This window comes from Phoenix dactylifera, chromosome 16, assembly GCF_051530095.1.
Source record: "Phoenix dactylifera cultivar Ajwa chromosome 16, Ajwa_hap1_PhDact_Kaust_v1.1, whole genome shotgun sequence".
In the NCBI taxonomy this organism is placed as follows: Eukaryota; Viridiplantae; Streptophyta; class Magnoliopsida; order Arecales; family Arecaceae; genus Phoenix; species Phoenix dactylifera.
Window position 1 is genome coordinate 9,125,344 of NC_143205.1, and position 22,080 is coordinate 9,147,423.

The following is a 22,080-nucleotide window of genomic DNA, read 5'->3' on the forward strand; positions in this document are numbered from 1 at the left end:
GAAATGTAACAGCTGCATGCTTTAAGGTGATTCTGAACTCAATTTACTATTCCAAAGCCAATGTATTAGAATACAACAAATTGAAAAGGTCATTTTGATTTTTTTAATGTTTTATCTAGAAATATTATTATTAAGAGAAGACCTCAAGAAATATCTAAAAAAGAATGAATATGATTTGATGAAGCTTAATTAGTTAATGAATGAAATTGTTATCATAAAAAAAAATTGTAAGATAAGCTTATAAGACTATACTAAATGGAAGACAATTTGTTATGATGATAATTTAATTTATGATGCTATGTCGTAGGAGAAATGCTAGTAGGGTTAGCACGGAGCTTTTTCATGGATGACATTTCAACTGGGCTTGATAGCTCCACTACCTTTGAGATTGTCAAATTTCTACGGCAGCTAACACATTTTATGGAGCTCACAATGGTTATATCATTGCTTCAACCACCTTTAGAGACATATGAGCTTTTTGATGACATCATCCTTTTATGTGAGGGTCAAATTGCTTATCAAGGACCACGAGAAAATGTTCTTGAATTTTTTGAAACTATGGGATTCAAATGCCCGGAAAGAAAGAACACTGCAGATTTCCTTCAAGAGGTATGCAATACCTGCTTCCTTTCCTTCTATGATCAAGTTGCATGGACTTTTTAATTTTCTATCTTTTTCATACAACAAGAACATGATATCAAGAAAGGATCTTAGAAATTGAATAACACATTGACTGATTCAGCCAAAAGTTGAACAAGATCTTTTATACTTGTTATAAACATATGATTTGCATAGAAAGAATAAAACAATTCAATGTAATTTTCTGGAAAAATAATATGTTTCAACTAGGAGCCACACAAAATGTCGAAAACTTCACGTACGTAGGAATTGGAATATGTAAATAATAGTGCCTTGTGACAAAACTAAATTGACAGAGATAGATATATATTGTTGTGGAACTGCATATTGTTGCTTAGCGGGAGTTAAAGATTGTCTAGTGTAGAGGCGAGGGATTGAATATGAGAACCTTGTAATGATTGTTATGTGATGTGGGCTAGGTTGGAACAACTTAGGGGGGATGGACTTTGAATTTTGTCATCAGGAAGGTGCTTCAAGGAACGGATAAAAGGCTTCCAGGTATGATGAGTATGTTGCATGATTATAGTGAATTTATTAGGAGTGCTACCCAGGCTGGGTTGTCCTGAGCCCCATCCAACACAACCCATAGCATGTGCTGATTTGGGCATCATATGCTTGTGTTGGCCTTGGATTGCAAAATGTCAAACAAATTTCAGATTACAAGTCAGAATTTGGTTTGAATCGAAAGCTTGGGTAACCCACTCCAACCTAAAACCATCTCAAATTACTACAGTAAGGAGGATGACAGGATTTGAACCTGTGACATTTTGTCAAATCTGATGCAACATAAACCTAACCCCTGGTTTTCTAGGGCTCCAAATTTTGTTCAACTAAAACTAAATTATGTTTGTACAGTAAATATCTAAACACAGCTCAAACCCTTCCTTAAGTAACTGAATGACCAAGCTTAATCCAACCTAACTCAGATTGCATTTGGTTTGAAAAAGTTTGGAGTTGGGTTTGGATTGTTGGGTCCGTTGTTATGTTAGGCCAGGTTTTGGTTGGGTCTTGATGGGTTTGGCTTTGGTTAGCATTTTGACCAACCTAACAATCCAAACAAGATGCATACTTAGAATATATGAACCACCTGAAGGAAGATCTGGTTGACCTACTGAAAATCTCATGATGCTGAAGCTTAGATAAGATGGCTTCGTGCTGCTTGGTGAGAAAAGAAGATAGGAAAAGGTTTCATGAATATAAATAAATAAATAAAAGAAATGTTTCCACCCTGGAAAAAATATAGGGAGATATCAACAGCAAGACATAATTTCTTGTAGTTGCAGGCCATCAAATTATGAAGTATGGAGTTCAAATTTAAAATCATTTTGCTATGTAGTTAGGAACCAACACTCTAGTGGATTAATAAAGTGGTTGTGCAAAAGGAAGGTGAAAAAACAAAGGATAAAATGAAGGTATAAACTATATAAAGTGATTCTTTTTTATAAATTTTTGATAATAACACATTTTATTGGAAAATAGAAACTCCAGAATTTTTTATACATATAAAATAATATTTTGAAGTACAATTCATGAAAAATATAAGTCAGGAGCCATTCATTCATTGTTTTGTCAACAGACCATTCTCACCACAACAATGCATAATGAGTGCAATCTTACCTAAAACAGGTAACTTCAGAGATGGATCAGGCACAATATTGGGTGGGTAACCAAAACAAATATCAGTACATACCCATCCAAAAATTTGCAGATTCCTTCAATTCTTTTCGTGTCAGCCGGCTTCCTGCCAATGAGTTCCACCAGACACATGGTCAAACAGAGAATGATCAAATGCTCAGATTAGAAGAGAGATACAAAATCTCCAAGTGGAAGCTATTCAAAGCATGCTTCTCAAGAGAAATGCTATTGATGAAAAGGAATTCCCCAGTTCACATATTCATCGCCATACAGATAGGACTGTTGGCTGTTGTGACTATGACAGTTTTTTTCCGAACAGAAATGAATCATCACTCAATAGCTGATGGGAACCGGTATATGGGAGCAGTATTTAGTGGAGTTGTGATAGTCATGTTCAATGGCATGACGGAATTGACAATAATGATAAGGAGGCTTCCCATTTTTTACAAGCAAAGGGCACAATTATATTTGCCAGGATGGGCTCTCCTTTCTTCAATAACAGTCCTCAGCCTTCCCATATCATTCCTTGAAACAGGTTTATGGACATGTTTAACATACTATGTAATTGGGTTTGCACCTTCAGCAATTAGGTATCAGTAGCTATTCAATCCCATTCTCTACACTTAATACACTTAATGTGGAAGAATTTGATCCAAGGATGCTTTCATAAATCTTGTGTCTTGTTGTGATAGGTTTTTTCAGCAGTTCCTAGCATTTTTCTGTGTGCATCAGATGTCATTGGGCCTTTTCCGTTTTATTGCCGTTATTGGAAGAACACAAATCATGGCCAACACGCTGGGAACTGCTACTCTTATAGCAGTCTATATACTAGGGGGATTTGTCATATCAAAAGGTTAGACACTTAGATTAGATATGCTTTCACATATTTTGCATTCCTTGTATGGATGAGAAGTTCTGTTTTCTATTTTATTTTCTTTACATTTATATTGACTCTGTATACTTTGATCTCATCAGATGATATCCAGCCATGGTTGATCTGGGGTTATTGGCTTTCTCCTATGACATACGCTCAGAATGCAGTAGCCATCAATGAATTTCTTGACAAAAGATGGAGCAGGGTAAGCATCATCTTCTCCGTGTAATCAGAAATGTTGTCATGGCATTTCACATAATTACCATATGTTCAATAAGTAAAACCTTTTTTTTGAGAAAATGATGGGATTTACCCATCAATTCATTTCACAAGATGATGAAATGAAAAGCACACAGCATTGAAACAAAGCAATGATCAGAACTGTTAATTGTCGATAAACAAAGTTATGAGACCGAGAAGATGATTGTGTACCTCTCTAATGAATAAACTTTTTCAGGGTCACTAGAAAAAGACTATTCGGAGTGCCAATAAATATGTGAAATCAACTAAATAACATTTGATAAAAAGTAACTTTTAATATTTTAAGTATCAATGATAGTAGCTAACCACTTGCTGGAACGGTACATGCTCTGCATTGCCATGCAGTGCCAGAAGGTATGTTGCACACTGCAAAACAAACAAACAAAAAAAATCATCTTTTACAGTTAAAAATTAAATTAAAAAAAAGTTAAATAGGTGCTGTGCTGGCTTATGCTGGGTGCTGGTAGTAGCACCACATACTAGCTGGCATTTCTGACTGTTCAAACTATGGTGGGAACCTTATAGCTGAAGATATATCAAATTGCCAGCTGATAAAAGACCATAAATCTCTCTGGGGTTTCAAGCTTTTAAGTGCCCCACGAATCAAGGTGCCAATTGGATAAGTTGGGAAAGTCAGTTATGATAAAACAAGAGACCTAGGTTTGAACTCAACCACATTCTCATTTTCAGCTGGACTTCCGCCCATCTTATTTGAATAAAACTACTAACTGTTAAGTTGGCTCTGCTCATGGTTTAAGTTACTTCATTAAGAAGTACCTAAGATGGCCCTTTCACATATACAACATAGTCCCAGAACCATTCCAAAACAGCAAAGTAAACAATTTGCCATCTAGTAATCATAATTAATATCAACTTTAAAAGCATAAAGATCAGGTATTTCCTCAGATCCAAGAAAGTACTTGAAATATGGAGCTTCGTAACTCAGAAAAAGAAGAGAACATAGCGACAGAATGCTGGACTCAGAAACTTTGGAGATGGGACATAATATTATAGTTCCAATGCCCGTAAAACTTGGTGGGAAATAAGCTTATTGCCTCAACACTCAAACCTCTCCTGTAACCCCACCTAACACCTCAGGTTTCTTTTCCACAGATCCCATTTGATGTAGATATCATTACAAATAAGACCAAGGGACCAAAATGATCCAAAATCTGTCCCAAATAAGATCTGATCAGAACTGGAAAGCCAGTATGATGAAAACACCCATCGTCTGGACATACAATTAAGATACCCCACATAACTCTGGCCCTTACAATAGCATTTTACAAGTAGTTATGTATTTACAATTATTATTTTGCATTACTAGTCTTCAAAAAACCATGCCTCCCCCCGCCTAAATCTTAATAAATTTGGAGGGGTGATGAACGCATCAACTGAGACTTACATTAGACTTTGTTTTGTAATGCTAAAGCTGATTGTGTCTTCTCTGAGCAAGAAATTGATATAGTTCTATTACATTTCAGAAAGCTGACAATGGACCCAACAACACATATACAATTGGCAAGGCCATTCTGCAATCAAGAGGGATGCTATCAGAGTGGCATTGGTTCTGGTATTGTGTGGGAGTATTGCTTGGCTTTGTTCTTCTCTTCAACATTCTCAGCATCTTCGCTCTGGAGTACCTCAAGGGTAAAAATTCTATCCAAACTTTACAATTACAAGGTACATTGTATTTAATATAGAAAAAACTTTAATGACCATTACAAGATTTGTGAATTAGATAATTCATGAAATGCAGCTCCATATAAAAGTCATGCCATCACATCTGTTGGGGCTAAGGATGTTAAGAAGACAGCCAAAAATGACAAGCAAGGAGATGAAAAGACATGCCACTATGGGCAGGCTCTACCATTTCAGCCCCTAACCCTTGCATTCAGCCATATTAGTTACTATGTCGACATGCCTAAAGTAAACTGCTAAACTTGATCTGGCAGTAACACTAGTTCTTTCCTTCAAAACCATCTAACTTGCATGATGCCTGATCATCTCATACTCATTGCTTTGTTATAATCAGAACCTGAAGAAACATGGAGTCAGGGAGAAGAGACTTCAATTGTTACGGGATGTCAGTGGAGCTTTTAGGCCTGGAGTGTTAACTGTACTAATGGGAGTGACAGGTGCTGGGAAAACTACGCTGCTAGACGTTCTGGCCGGAAGGAAAACTGCAGGGCACATTGAAGGAAGTATCAGCATATCTGGTTATCCAAAAAGGCAGAAGACCTTTGCCAGGATTTCAGGATACTGCGAACAGACAGATAATCACTCTCCTTTTCTAACAGTCTATGAATCTCTACAGTACTCTGCACGGCTCCGTCTGCCTTCCCATATTGATGCACATACAAGAACTGTAAGTTGCTTCCAAACTCTAGAGCATGACACATGCACAACTCATATACATGGTAATATTGTAGTACCACTTTCATGTAACCAACATGATACACCAGGCAAGCATGTCTACATCAGTATATATCTGTGTATGTGGTCATGTTTCTTTGATTTTAAAGTTAATTTGATATTATTTCTGACCTCTCTTTACCATCTCCAGATATTTGTAAATGAGGTTATGGACCTGGTTGAGTTAAGGCCATTCAACAATGCAATGGTGGGTTTACCAGGAACAAACAGACTTGCAGCAGAACAGAGGAAACGGTTGACCATTGCTGTCGAGTTGGTTTCTAGCCCTTCTATCATTTTCATGGATGAACCTACAACAGGGTTAGATGCTCGGTCTGCAGCAATTATCATGCGAACCGTGAGAAAAACAGTGGACACTGGGAGAACCATTGTCTGCACGATCCATCAACCAAGCATCGATATATTTGAAGCATTTGATGAGGTAGAATAATCTTGACTGCAGTTAATCTTTATGAAAATCAAAGAACAAATAATGAAAGAATATGACATTGTCAGAGTTACATGATGAAAGTGAACAGTTCGGAACCCTTCAAAGTTAAATTTAATAATTAGACTGTCAAATAGACACAAGTCAAATTCTCCTAAAATTGATGTCTGATAGGGATATGTTTGCTATGCAACTTAAATTGCTAGGATTGCATATATCTTTTAAGTAACAAGTTGGAAACAACCAACTATAATATTAAAAAGAGGGAAAATATCTCTGCATCAGAACACTAGAAAAACCGGACAGAGCTGACAGACTAAAGAAAATCTGGACCACTCGAACTTTTCTTCCCCTCAAAGCATTTTACAGCAATACCAACCACAACTTATCAAAATCAGCATTAGTTTCTGAAACGTAGAAGAAAATCTCAGAGCACGAGCAATAAATGAAATAACACATTTGTGAGGGCAATACACCCATTCAAATGAATCAGTATCAACCATAGAATGACAAAAAGCCAGCAATATTTTCTGGAAGACTGGAACTTAGTAGCGAATGTTGGAGTGCATGCAATCACTTAGATAAGACACTTGTAAGGGCAATATTCTAATAAGTATAATCTCTAGTTAATTATTGTCAAATATTACAATCAATTACAGCCCCAATGTTGGACATGAATTCACAACATCGAAATAAAATTTATTTAAATCTAAGATATATGCTATATAACAAGTATCTACCACCACCTCACTAATTCATAATATATCATAGAGGTAAAGGATAACCTAGTAGACATTGATAATGCAAGAAAGAACGAATAACATGATGAATATTCTAGGAATTTATTGTACGAAAGATAGGGAACTTGAGTTTGAGCAAGCAAGATGTAGATCTGACTTCATGTTCTTTATCCACTTATGGAAGTCTTAGTTTGACATCTTAAGGTTTAAAGTATTATATATATCATATGCATGACACTCACAATGTTGCAGACTTGTCATTGTAGTATAAAAATCTTTCAATGTGCGAAAGGACCACATACGATCTGCTCATAACATGCTATATTGAGTTCCTCAAGACACCACAAGGTGTAGCATTATCATTAATGATAAATCCAGGGACTCCTCGGTAACTTCCTTATATGGTTGAACTAAGCAAATTTAAATTATTTTACAGAAAAATGGGTTTCCCAAGCCTCAAACTAATTTGGTTCAAACTTACAACTTAACGAAGTCTTAATTTCAAATTAGTTGGCGTCAGCTATATGAATCATGTTCCTCCATTCCACTCCATTCAAGGCCACACTTTCTAAAAGATATACCGACATGAAGTCCTTTCTTACTAGTTCATCTCATGTGATTCTTGATATACCTCTACCCCTCTCTCCTTCTGCATGCATCGAAGCATTTATTTTTGTACTGGTGCATCTTTCGGTCTACGTTGTACATGTCCAAATCATCTATATCATCCTTCTCTCAATTTGTCCTCAATTAGCGGTACCTCTACCTTTTTATGAATGACGTTATTTTTTACACTATATTTTTCTTTATTACTACACATCTATCTCAAGATTCTCAACATTCTTATTTCAATCAAGCTCATCTTGTGTACATATTATTTTCTAACTTTCCAACATTCTGTATCATAAAATGTAGCCGTTATATGTTTGTCCTATGAAAGATTTTCTTCAACTTGGCAATTATCCTACGATCACATAATATCCCAATTGCACTTTTTCATTTTATCCACTCTGCTTTAATCCTATGGATAACATCCTCTTCCATCTTTTCTTTCTTATGAATAATCGATCCTAAATACTGTAAATGATCGCTCTTAGAAACTTCATGATCCTTAGTCTTTACTCCATCTTCATCTCTATTTCTAATTTTATTAAAAATACATTTTACGAATTCCATCTTGGTCCTATCTAACCTAAAATCCTTAGATTTTAATGCGCGTCTCCATTATTTCAACTTATGACTAACTCCAGCTTTAGTTTGATTCAGTAGTACTATATCATCCGTAAATAACATGTGCCAAGGAATATCATCCTGAATATGCCAAGTAAGTTCATCCACAACTAGCACAAAATGATAAGGGCTTAGAGTAGATCCTTGGAGTAAACCTGTTGCGATTGAAAACTCACTAATAATATTATCAGTAGTTCTCACACTAGGAGCTTCTCTATTAGTATATATCCTTAATCACATTGATATAACTAAGATAAACTCCTTTCTTTTCTAACACCCACCGTAAGACTTCTCTAAGGTTTCTATAAAAATCAATAAAATCCATATAAACATCTTGCTCTTTTTTTATATTTCTCTATTAACCTTTGAAGAAGAAAATTAGCTTTCATAGTCAATTTTCCTGGCATAAAATCAAGTTAGTTCCCTGATATTCTTTTGTCACACATCAGTATGTGCTCAATCAACCTCGTCCAAAATTTAAAAGTATGGCTCATAAGTTTAATACCATTTATAGTAGAACAATTTTGAATATCATCTTTGTTCTTATAAATTAGTATTATGGTGCTTTTCCTCTATTCATCTGACATGTTCTTAGTCTTTGGAATCTTATTAAACAAATTAGTCAACCAAATTTCTCCCACATCACCTAATTACTTCCAAACCTCAATAGGAACTCCATCGGGTAATTAATGAGTTCAAATTTTATTATTTTCTAGATATGGATTATCTAGAAAACATCAAATTAACTTATTGGTTTCAACAAATTCAAGATACTTTAATTTATTTATTGGTTGAAAATAAAAAGGTGATTTTTCAAAGAAAATGTTCGATCTAAATAGGTAATGATAATTGTGATGGACAAATGATCCATATGAATGTACATGCACTTAAGCGATTCTATGTAGAAATGAACAATGTTTAATAAAATTACTCACAAATGACAACAATTTATATTTAATATACTTCTAATCATGGTATGCAGAACTGGCCCGTACCGCCAGTACGGGCCGGTACAAACCGGTCCGGCCAGCTACCGATACCCTGGAGCCGTGGAAACTGGTACAGGCCAGTTTCATGTCGGAGACAAAGAAGACGAAGAGAAAAAGAGAGCGCAGGGAAGAGAGGGAGGGAGACCACCTTTGGCCGCCATCGGAGAGCCACAGAGGGGCGTCGGAGGCCAGTGGGAGGCGGCGGAGCCCAGCGAGGGTGAGGGAACCCGCAGGGGCGCGGCGGAGGCTGAGGCCATGGTCATGTCCCCTATTTCGAAAATCTCTATATTAAAACCGCAGCCGCGTCCCGCGGGTTCTCCCGTCCCCCGCCGGGCTCTGCCGCCCCCCACCGGCCTCCGATGCCCCTCCGCGGCTCTTTGATGGTGGCCAAAGTTGGTCTCCCTCCCTCTCTTCCCCGCGCTCTCTCTCGTTCTCTTCTTTTCAGGCTCCAACGAGGAAGAGCTTTCCGGTTTGTACTGCTCGATTTCGGTACGAACCGGAACTGTACCGGTCCGGTAGGCAATCAGTAAGCCTATCGGACCCTGGTACAGTGGACCTTGCTTCTAATCATGGTTTAAAGTCCTGGCTATACCTATCATATCGAACTAGAGTGGTAAAGAACCAGCACTCAAACGTCCTTTGATATCCAATTCTAGGCAAATTAAGCTGAACCAAGGAGACTATTTGGTATCGACCAGTACCTACCAATACCGAGCCAAAATGGTTCTTCCACCTTTTCTTTTTCTTTTCCTTTTCCATTTCACGCACTTTCTCTTCATTTTTAGTGTGAGAATGAGAGTTGGGAGGAACTTTTGCTCCACGGATTTGACAGTTTAGTTAAATTAAAGAAGAATAAAATTCCCCTGCCCCTCTCACTCGCCTTCTTCTTTAATTCTCCCGAAATCCAAGGTAGTCCAATCCTTTGCTTTTAAATGCTTTAAATGCGAAGCAAGAGAATCACTATGTTATGAGTTTATTAGTCGGAGCTCCTTCCCTATAACCACCTACCTTCACCATCTTGAATATGCTCTTCCCTGTCTCATCAACCACAACCATTATGAATCGATAGATTGGTGACTAAGACATTGACAACCACCAAGACCCAACTTCTCTTGAAAACCCTTCTTCCTCTTCGGCCCTTGCCTATCCTATCCTCTTATTTACAATAAATCCAACACTCTCTCCTTGCTCTGCTTGCCCTTCTTTCTACCACCAAAGCCCACAAGCCTTCCAATGAATTTGGGGCCATCAAGATCTCCCCTTAACTTGGATGCAAATTACTGGAAGAAGAGGCATCAATATATCACAGAAAGAGAACATACACAAGGACATTAATGGAACTTAAGGTGACACCAAGGATTGCTGAACTGTCCTGAAGCAAGCAATTTAGGGCATACCATACTAAACCGGTCAGGAATCGAGATGGTTAGGACTCTCAAAGTGGGGTAAGGGTCAAATGGTTGGAACCAGGACAAAATATTTCTTCCAGGTTTCGAGTAGTTCAAAATCAACTTTCTTGACCTAATTGACCTTTCCTTATAAATGAAGGATCGAGGCATCGAGCATCCCCTCTACAAAACAATAGTTCCCAATTCTCTCCTTCACTTCGATGCCTTATCCTTGTCGAACCCTTGCTACTCCCCTCCTTCACGTTGTTTCCACCATCGACACGTACCTTGTTGTCGACCTTGCTGTGAGTGGCACTATCCTCTCTCCCTCCGATTAACTGCCCCCCCCCCCCCCAACTCTCTCTCAAATATTGATGGCGAGCTACGCTGGCCTCACTCTCCCTCTAATCAACCCCTTGCATCTAACCGGAGTGTGCTGTTCTTGAACCGGCCATCCTCCTCTTCCACTTGGTCTATCATCAAGGTCCAACTTAATGGGCCTCAATCTTCCTCCAATCAATCCCTCCATGCATCACTACCCTTCAGATTTGCTCTCCACTCCCTCTCATCCTTCTCTCCCCTCCCTCCTTTGAAAAATAAAAATTAAAGAAAATTAGGTTGGGTTACCCATACTTAACTATGTACGACATCCCTCGACTAGCACAACATCTAATACCAATTCTAGAAACCTTGGATTATACCTTAATTGCATGATGCTCCAAAAGTATTGAGATTACCTATAAGAAATCCAAAACATTGATTTCACACCCAGCACATTTAGAGTTTACTAGGCACTCCATGTCGGGATGAACGAGGAAGTTGACATTAATGTTTACATGTACATATTAGCATGTCTCACTTTTCCATAGCATCGCGTTGCTTCCATTGTTTTAGTGTTATTAATTTTAAAAAAAAGTGTTTTCTTTGATCAAATTAATTTTTTCTTCTCAAGTTTGTCAAAATAACAAATTTATTGTGTTTTTTGGTCCTAAGCTAACATTAAGCTTCATAAAATTGGTCAAACACAAAAATGTAAAAAAAGAAAACATGAAAATATGTCTTGGCTGCAGTGTTGCCAAGAACTACCAAAGCTTGTGTTACGTATAATACATTCTGGTGGGTACTAGACTAGCATCCAATCGAAATTGGTATCATACTAGGATTTTGAACCTTGCAAGTAATACCAGTAAGTTGTTTGATTTAATTTATTTGATGGTACAATATAATTATTATATCACTCAATCACATTTTTTGAATCATTTTGGCTAAGTTTATCCATGTCCTTCAAAACTTAGGTTTTTTAATAGACAATCGGTCAGGTACCAAGTGTGAACATACAGGCATGAAGCTAATTAGCATAATTCAAACATTTAACAAGTAAGTACCGGTTGCATGCCCAAGCATAAGTACCATTCAATTTAAATTTCATTTAGGTGGGTGGTTTTAGGTCCTTAAGCATCCAACTAGGGTGGGGTGTGGGTTCCATGATTGATGGTTCGATTATTAGGGGATTTTGAGAGATACTTAAAAGTATGCTTAATGAGTTTGGATAGCTAAGATTAGATGGGGTTTATTTATAATCAAGGGTTGGGAACACAGAGCTGCTACACTACAACCCTAGTATAAATTATCTTTAGATTCAATGTGAACAACCATCTTATTCTTCATTTAGAAGTTAGAGGTTTTCAAACTCTAAAATCCATTATTCGTGTTCCATCTTCAATCTTATTCAATTTTAGCCTCTATTCTATTGTTTACCTATTGTGCTTCACTCCCTATACTATGTCAAACTCTCAACAATTGCATAAGCTTGAAACCAAGGTTCGTCGGACCCATGGAATGCCGTACCGGCCCGTACCGGCCGGTACGGGCCGGTACGTACCGGCCCGGTCCTAGACCGGTACCGGAACCACAAGAAAACCGGTTTTCTTGTACGAACCCGCCGGTACGGAGCCGGTACCGCTTGGTACCGGCCGGTACCGCTTGGTACCGGCCTCGTACCGGTGCGAACCGGCCGGTTCGCACCGGTACGATTTTTTTTTTTTTTTAATGAACCACAGCGCGAGGTGCTGTGGTTTTTGGCTCGCGGTACCGGACCGGGCCGGTACCGTACCGGACCGGGCCGGTACCGTACCGGACCGGGCCGGTACCGTACCGGACCGGGCCGGTACCGTACCGGTCCGGGCCGGTACCGTACCGGTCCGGGCCGGTACCGTACCGGTCCGGGCCGGTACCGTACCGGTCCGGCCCGCCACCAGTACGCCGGTACGGTACCGGCCGGTACCGTACCGGTCCGGGCCGGTACCGTACCGGTCCGGCCCGCCACCAGTACGCCGACTGGTACCGGTACGGCGGACCTTGGTCGGACCGACTATACCGACGTACAGGTGGGCACCGATACCGGTACAGTACCGGTTCGCGTGGATACGAAAAAAAACTACGTGCATCCACGAGGCAAAGCGAACAAAAAAACAATGCATCCGCGTGCGAACGCGTTAAATGCCACTCTGTGGCATTAAATGGCCCACGCGGGCTGGTAACCCGCATGGGCGCGCTACCCCGCGAGGGGAACCACGTGCAAGTGCTGGGAATCGCGCGCAGGCATGGTTCCCTGACGGGGAACCGGCCGCAAGTGTGCATTCCCCGCTTGCGCGTCCACGCCCGGACATGCAAAAAAAAAAAAAATAATGCGCGCGCCCACGTGGGCTCGCTGCTGCACGCAGGAAAGCTGCGCTTGGGCTGGTGCGAACCGGCCCGATTCGCATTGGTACTGGTATGTACCGGTACGTACCGAGCCGGTACGCACCGGTTCAAGTACGGAACCAAATGGTTGGGTCAGAACCAATTTTATATGTTATACTGTCGGCACCGGTTCGCTACGGGCTGAACAGACCGATTCCGGTCGGTTCAGTATACCTAGCTTGAAACTAATCACCACATTCAAAAGGAATAAAAGAAATTGTAAATTTTGGAAATTAGGCTTTTAGAGTTTCAAAACAATAGTAAGGTTCAAAAACACCCAACTTGTTTTCATCCAAAATGCTTGGTAAAATTCTTTTAGAAATGACATTTTTTTTACATTTTTGAAAGGATCATAATAAGCATTAGGATTTTCAAAGCATGGTCAGAGAAAAAAAGGAAAAAGAAGAAGAAGAAGAAGAAGAAGAAGAAGAAGAAACTTGAATACAAGACACATGGTAGAGACTAGAGATACTTGCAGATGATACAATTGGAATCCACAGAATAGCTGTCCTTGATTCTATTCTTCCTTTTTCTTATCCTCTTCCACCTTCACAAAGGGCTGTGACTTACCGTGATGACATAACTTCTATTGCATTAGTTGATCCATTTAATGATTGCAACTTCTAGCACTTTACGGTCTTAAACCATGGATGGATGTGCACAAGGAGCTGAAAAGTCTCCCAACAGTCATAGTCTCATAGAGGTATTGATACTCCAATTTAACAAAAAAATGATATACAATTTTCATATTGGAACTACTCGTAACAATCAACTGCAAATAACACTTAAATGGCATGATCACTTTTCTAACTGGGGTGACTACAATTCTAAACCTCACCATCCCTACTTGCTTAAGCAGTTTAAGAAAATTCAATCCAAATCTTAAGACAATGAGAATATGTCAGACCAAAATATCTAGAAAGGATTCCATGATGGAGATCGGGGAGCACATATCTACTAATAGTTGTGTTTGAAGAAACTTAGACATATACACATATATAAACTTGCATTTACAAGTACATTTTGGTTCCTAGCATGACATGTATAATATGCATGTAGTTCTCAATGTGTAATATATTATGCCTGTTAGTGAACATATAACTAAGTGGATTGTTAGATAGATTACTAGGATGTAGAAGAACAAAATTATCTTGTCAAATGGAAAAGCACAACTTGATTCTATTGTTCTTAGTAATAACAAATTATCTTTCCTATTGAATGTGGTGTTGTACCTGAGCATCTATAGCCCATTGCAATGCAATTTTTAGAAATCCAATTCAGAATTAAGGATTGTGATCACTTGATTTGGAGATATGTTTCCTAACTTTTTTGCACTTAGGAAACTCTTGACCCACTTAGGTAATAGATGAGGGGGGTATTTTGCAATGATTCTATACTAGGCTATGGCAAAGTGATGTTGTGTGAGTATATACTGTATAGTTTGATCATCATATTATCTAATTTTGCAGGTTAAAATAAACATGATAAATAAATAATCTATAACTCTTACTAGATTTAGTGGAAGAGGCAAGTGATGGATCTGATAACTAAGGCACCATGGCACGAGTTGTGAGTACATGCACTGTACTGGATCCAAGGTTTTACAGTGCTGGTCCAGGGCAGTCCATGCTGGCTGGCACATACCGTACCCACCAGTGCAAGCACCCTGCACAGGTTGGCAGGGCACCTATTAGTTATTTTTCAAACATTTAAAGTAAAAATGGTCATTATTTTTTTCTATAAAAATTTTATTTCTGCAAGGCGTATCATGCATCCTGGCAAGAAACAGCATGCTGTGCTAACTACTGGCTGGCATGCCCATTGGCACTGTACTTGTTTGGAGCTGCCGCCAAAGCAGACAGAGCAAATAAGCTAGACACTACTGCTTAGTGCTTGTACTAATGAACTAATGCCTGCAAATGTAGAATAATTGTGGCTAGATTATATTTACATATTTAAAGAGATGTTAACTAACATTGATGTCAAAAAATTAAAGCATCAAATAGTTGACTGGCCAAAATAGTAAGACATGCCATATGTTTTCCATACAAATTTTGCTAAAAAAAGAAAAAAGCATACCCAGTTTACTTTTTAGCAGAAAGGAAGGCAAAGTAAAGTGATTCTAGATAGATTATATTTACATATTAAAAGAGGCATATCCAACCTTGATGTCAAGACAAAGCATCAAATATTTGAGTGTTGATCTAACCAAAATAGTAAGACATGCCATAAATTTCCCACACTAACCTGAAAAAAAGAAAAGAAAAAAATCATATACAGTTTACTAGGAGATCTTCCACACTTATCCTGACAAAAAGAGAAAAGCATAGGAAGGAGAGCTTGCGATGTCAGTTGCATGCTAAGACTAATAAATGCCATACAAAAGGGGATCCAGAATTAAATTCAAAGTTTGCAATCTGACAAATGAAAAGGTCAAACACATATTAATGATAATGGGATAGAATTACAACACCTGTTGAAAATAAAAAAATCACCTTATAAAAGGAATAAAGGCACTTAAACACAAATGGCTAGTCAATAGGGTCATACTGTCAGATTTTGGTTATTCCTGAGAAGACAGAGGCTAGAGAGGGAAAGACCTCTCTAACCGATGATTGAAACCTTCCAGTTTGGACTGATAAAGAAAGATCCTTTTAAGACTGGCTTGTGGTGAAAACTATCAATAAAATAATTGGTCTCCTAGGCTAAATTGGCATGATTGCAAGGATGAAGAGCAGGCTGGGAAAAAAATTAAATGATGGAAGTCGCAATGGATGACTGCTCAGAGTATAATACAGCTCCCGTTGACAATACACACTTGGAATGACATAATCTAAATGAGGGAAAATCAGAAAGAAGCACATGAGAGACATTTATGTTTGGAAAAATTTATTTTCCAAAGCAATACTTGATACGCTAGCTGCCAACCTAAGAAGCATGGCTGCTTCAAAATCACAAGCCATGTTCATACCAGATATGTATCGGATACCAACACTCATTAATACTTGTCGAATGCATGTCTAATACTTATTTTAAGTATCCATTTTTTTCTAAGTTAAATAAATATTCCAGATACTTCCTAGATACACTTGAGATATGTTCCCAATACCTCTATAAACAAGTAGGAGGCTGTCTTCTTTCTTTTTGTCTATGTAAACACTTTAACAGTAAGAGGTCAATTTTGGAGTATATAATGTTAAAGTTAAAATAGGAGGGATGTTTAGGATCTACAGATTCCAATGATGACCTTGTAAGAGTTGATGCTATTGTATAAGGTACAGACAATGAAATTTCAATAGCATACTATGTTTTATAGATGCTTTTCTACATATATATGTATATATATATATATATATATATATATATATATATATATATATATATATATATATATATATATATATATATATATATATATAGAAAGAGAGAGAGACAGAGAGAGATGGACTTGGCTACACTCGAGTGAATCTCCACTCAGAACCAATCAGATCTACCTAAGGGTCCCAAAGTGATGATCTGAGTCATTGGATGTGATCTACTACCTCTAAACTATTTACAAACCAAAAATCATAGTATTTGGAGACTTTTAGCCTACACATTAAGTGATCAAAAAATAGATATAATACCATTTTATTTAGACTATCCAATTTTTGACCACTTGATGTATAGGCTAGGGTCTTCAAATTACATGATTTTGGTGCCTAAGCAATTTAGAGGTAGTAGATCATATCCAACAGCCCGGATCATTGATTTCGGGCCCTCATTGTCTATATATAAATATGTATATATATATATATATATATGTATGTATGTATGTATGTATGTATGTGTATATATATATATATGTATGTATGTATGTACATGTATGATTATGTATGGAGTTATGCATGTAGACATGTATAAAATACATATATTTGCTGACATATCCTTGCTGTATCTTATCCTACTTTCAAAATTTGTCATATCAACATATCTTAGGGGTGGCAAACTGACTTGGACCCGCCAACCTATATAAACCCACCTGAAATAAATGGGTATGGGTGGGGCTAATTTCTGATCCGGTCAATTCCAAGTTGACCTGAAATCAAAAGAATTATAAAAAGGTAGGTTTGGGTTTAGCCCCATATGGGTTGGGTCACTCAAGTTGACCTGGTTAGTAACCAACTGGCTCCCAGACCCAGCATAGTTGACAGTTCTCTAATTCTCTTCATATGGTTTGGTTCCCTTAGAAAATGTCATAGAGTATGATGGACAGGGTGGGCCACAAGATTTTAGGATATAAGGTTGCATTTTTATCTAGTTTTATCCTCAGTTAATTTATGATTATCATATATCTTAAATTTTTAAGTTTATTGTCATTATGATGATATTTTCTGAAATTGAATTTGATTTTGTTATTTGTGATCTTGAATGCCATGTTTTTCTTTCTTTCCTAGTTAAATGTATGATGAGTGAAAATTTAAATGGGTTAGTGGGTAGGTATGGAGTTATATAAAATAAATGATGGGGTATGGGTCTAAATTTTCCAACCCAAATATAAATGAGTTGGGTATGAGTCGAGACTTGAGAGTTTTTTGACACAATCCCAACCTGACCTGACCTACTGCCACCCCTAGTGTATCCATATGGTGTCATATCCTTATCTGTATCTGTGTCCATCTTCATAGCCATAGACTAAACCTTCACTTAAAGCAGATAAAAATAATGGATGAAAGCAAAATACCCGATAAAGTAATATACTTACAAATGCTACAGAAGTTTTATTTCAATATCTCTGAAAATATTGATTTGTTAAATGTTTGGAGATAATAACCGCCATGTTAGGTTAACTTTTCTTTTACTCTTTCCCATATTTTTTGCAGTTGCTTCTGATGAAGAAGGGAGGCCAGCTCATATATGGAGGCCCATTGGGTCCTTTATCTCGAAACATGATACGATATTTTGAAGTAAGGAACAAAGTTAATGTGTGTTGTCCGCTAGTAGGATAATCAGATGCATAGTTGACATATAAAGCATCACTGCAGGCTATTCCAGGAGTCCCAAAGATCAGAGATGGTCAAAATCCTGCAGCTTGGATGTTAGATGTGACTTCTCCTGCCATGGAATATAAGCTCCGCATAGACTTTGGAACAATTTTTCATAATTCATCCCTATACATGTACACTCATACCAATTTCTTGAACCATCATACATTAATAAAGATTCCAGAAGCATTCTTACTGCTTGTGACTTACTTTTCTTCATTATTATTTTCATTTTAGAGAGAATATGCAACTGGTTGATGAGCTGAGCAAAGCGCAAACTAATTCAAGGGATTTGCATTTCCCTTCCAAGTATGCAAAAAGCTTTATCTCCCAGTGTATTGCTTGCATGTGGAAACAGCATAGGTCCTACTGGAAAAACCCAGAACACAACATAGTCAGATTCATCATCACAATTTCAACTGCACTTCTATTTGGCACAGTCTTCCTGGGCACTGGTTCTAACATGTATGCTCCCAAATATGTGTATTTCTCCTTTCTTCCTTGGATCATTTGACTCAGATAATTTTATATATATTGAATAACAGAACAACAGAACAAGATATTTTCAACATTCTAGGGGCTATGTACGGTTCGGCAATGTTTGTAGGCTTTGCAAATGGCTCTATACTACAGCCTGTTGTGGAAATCGAGAGGACAGTATTTTATCGTGAAAGAGCTGCTGGGATGTTTTCTTCCATGCCATATGCCATTGCTCAGGTACTCTTGTCTCTTCACTAATTATATGTAGCATGGACAATTAAATCAACACTTCGACTAGTAGGAGAACTGCCAAAAATGAATTTAATCATTCCCTGGCTAATTTTTGCTTATTTTGGTATTTACTTGGGTTTAATTTCTGTTAGGAATCCAAGGCAGTTTCTTTTCTTTTTTTTCTAAACAATTAAGCAAGGTTAGCCAAACCAGTGCCATGACCCGTACCAGTCAGCTAACGGTTCAGTATCGTACCGACATACAGTATGGTGTAGCGTGTCTGTTCCAAACCGGCATGCCTTTTTTTTTATTTTTTAAGATTTAATAAAAAATGATCATTTTTTTATTTTTGAATATTTCAAGTATAATTTGATGTTTCTTGATGTCTGATGTTTTTATCATTCAGTACACCTTAAATGATGCTTCTTAACGTTCTGGCATGATTTTTCTGTGTTACCGTATCATTGCTCTGAAACAATGCTACCTTAGGAAAGCAAAAATTTGGCAAATCTGTATCATTGGGTTTGCTACCCCCAGCTTTTTGTCAGAGCATCGGGCCTGAGGATGATAGTGTTATTTTGATGATTAACAAGCAATTATCTAGAGTATGTTATAAGTTAAATTGATACTTCATTTATAAGACTATTACTCTCAGGATATTTGTATAAATTCATATAGATACATTTCATTGTTTATTTGAATGAATCTAACCTTGAGATGCAGCAAAGTGTGGATTGAGTCGACCCAAAGGATGATTGGGTCGACCCCGGCACATCAAGAAATCATTTGGCACACTTCTGCAAAAATGGCACAGATGAACAGTGAGTTGGGTCGACCCAAGGAAAGCATGAGTCGACCCAAACATCAAGATCCTCAAAACAAGACAGAACAATGGTTCTCTGGATTCACTGAGAGGGTCGACCCAAGAAGTAGTTGAGTCGACCCAAGCTTGAGTCGGCCCAAACCCTGAGAGGGTCGACCCAAAGGCAAGACAGAAAAGAAGACAGAAAATGGTTCTCTGGAATTACTGAGAGGGTCGACCCAAGAAGAAGTTGAGTCGACCCAAGTGAACTTTGAGTCGACCCAAAGAATGGTTGGGTCGACCCAAGGGAAGGAAGGCTGAATTTCAAGTTTCTGTGTTTTCTGAGAGAGTCGACCCAAGGAATGTTTGAGTCGACCCAAGTGAAAGTTGGGTCGACCCAAGGACAGGTTGAGCCGACCCAAACACGGGCTGAAACATAACGGCTAGTTCTGCAGATGTACTTTTTGTCCTTCCCAAAGTCAGTAACGGCTAGTTTTTGAATTCTAACCATTGGGGCTTGTCCAATGGATGTAGGAGACTATTTAAAGTGGCACTATTCATTAGATAGAACAACTTTTGAAAGGAACATCCAAGAGTACACAAGAAAACAAAAGTGCCCTAATCTTCTTCATCCAAGTGCTTCATTCAAGAATCAAAGAAAGGGGTTGAGCAGATTCAAAGAGTCATCAAGAGCTCCATCCTCCCTTGTAGAGTGAAGCATCCTTGACAAAGAAGAGAGAAGCCACTTCAAAGCGATAAATATTTTCTATACTCTTCTTTGTAGTTTATATTGTTTCATTTGCTCATTTAGGAGTTTAAATCTTCTTTCTTTATTTGTTAAACAACTTGTAAAGGTTGGTTGGTGAGCCCGGAAAACCAACGGAGTAGGTTGATTGGTGAACCCGGAAAACCAATTGTAAAGGTTCGTTGGTGAGCCCGTAAAACCAATAAAGGTTTTTGGTGAACCCGGAAAACCAAAGTGTAAAGGTTCGTTGGTGAGCCCGTAAAACCAACAAAGGTTTCTGGATTGTGAGCCCGGAAAACAATCCAACTGTAATCCGCAAGATTATAGTGAATTCCCAAGGGGTCGCTTGGGGAGTGGACGTAGGTGCTAAGAAGAGCACCGAACCACTATACTTTGTGTTGTTTGTGTTGTGATTTACTTTAGCTTACTAACCATCCATTTGACTTGAGTAAGATAGTTCAAATTTAAAAGAAACCAATTCACTCCCCCCCTCTTGGCGTGTCACCTTGGGCAACAAGTGGTATCAGAGCAAGGTGCTCTAATAGTACTCATTGATCTCACAATCAAGAGTTAAAGATCATGACAACCCAAGTGGGATGTTCTATGAGTGAGGGGCAATCCACAAATAGACCACCTCTATTTAATGGCACAAACTACACATATTGGAAAGCTAGAATGAGGATATTCATTCAAGCTTCAGACTATGAACTATGGCAAATCATCACTAGAGGACCTCACACACCCACACTTAACATAGAGGGCACTATCATACCCAAACCAGAAATGGATTGGAATGAAAGTGATAGAAGATTAGCACAGTTAAATGCAAAAGCTATAAATGTACTTTACTGCTCATTAGATGTAAATGAATTTAATAGAATATCTACTTGCACTACTGCCAAAAAAATTTGGGACAGACTTGAGGTCACACATGAAGGGACCAATCAAGTTAAGGAGTCAAAGATAAACATATTAGTACACAAGTATGAATTGTTTAAAATGGAATCTACTGAGTCCATAACTGATATGTTTACTCGTTTTACTGACATTATAAATGGGCTTAAGAGTTTAGGAAAGTCTTACTCTAACTCTGATTTGGTGCGAAAAATTCTCAGGTCTCTACCAAGGAATTGGGAGGCCAAGGTAACCGCTATTCAAGAAGCAAAGGACCTCAACACACTGCAGTTAGAGGAGCTTCTAGGATCACTCATGACCCATGAGTTGACAATGAGGCAAAATTCAGAAGATGAGGTCAAGAGAAGAAAGCCCATCGCCCTAAAGACTACCACCCCTAAACAACTAACTGAATCAGAAGATTCAGATGATGATGAAGAAATCGATGAAGAAGGGATGGCTGTGCTTGGGAGAAAATTCAGAAAATTTATGAGAGGTAAGAATAGGTTCCATAAAAAGAAACCCTTCCTTAAAGGTAACTCA

The 22,080-nt window shown here is 38.1% G+C and overlaps 1 protein-coding gene and 1 long non-coding RNA gene across 9 annotated transcripts in view; one reads left to right on the forward strand and one right to left on the reverse strand.

Moving 5' to 3' along the window:
• The window catches only part of LOC103704782 (ABC transporter G family member 45-like), an 82,586-nt gene that overhangs the window by 36,248 nt on the left and 24,258 nt on the right, over positions 1-22,080 (forward strand). For 3 of the 5 annotated variants that reach the window (XM_088713030.2, XM_008788216.6, XM_088713033.2), the window contains exons 9-20: positions 308-609; positions 2,266-2,864; positions 2,967-3,127; positions 3,250-3,353; positions 4,894-5,059; positions 5,169-5,338; positions 5,445-5,777; positions 5,976-6,266; positions 18,224-18,307; positions 18,386-18,519; positions 18,623-18,850; positions 18,931-19,102. In XM_088713030.2, coding sequence (XP_088569156.2) covers positions 308-609; positions 2,266-2,864; positions 2,967-3,127; positions 3,250-3,353; positions 4,894-5,059; positions 5,169-5,338; positions 5,445-5,777; positions 5,976-6,266; positions 18,224-18,307; positions 18,386-18,519; positions 18,623-18,850; positions 18,931-19,102 — 2,744 coding nt within the window. The remainder of the gene's footprint in view (positions 1-307; positions 610-2,265; positions 2,865-2,966; positions 3,128-3,249; positions 3,354-4,893; positions 5,060-5,168; positions 5,339-5,444; positions 5,778-5,975; positions 6,267-18,223; positions 18,308-18,385; positions 18,520-18,622; positions 18,851-18,930; positions 19,103-22,080) is intronic. The other 2 variants (XM_088713031.2, XM_088713032.2) reach the window with 1 other exon arrangement.
• The window catches only part of LOC113462576 (uncharacterized), a 47,371-nt gene continuing 27,460 nt past the window's right edge, over positions 2,170-22,080 (reverse strand). The window contains exons 2-5 of one of the 4 annotated variants that reach the window (XR_016398803.1): positions 15,526-15,608; positions 14,872-15,027; positions 3,716-3,775; positions 2,170-2,380 (exon numbers count right to left, since the gene is read on the reverse strand). This is a non-coding gene — a long non-coding RNA (uncharacterized LOC113462576). Of the gene's footprint in view, positions 2,381-3,715; positions 3,776-12,969; positions 15,028-15,525; positions 15,609-22,080 lie in introns of those variants that run through there. The other 3 variants (XR_016398802.1, XR_016398801.1, XR_003385212.4) reach the window with 3 other exon arrangements.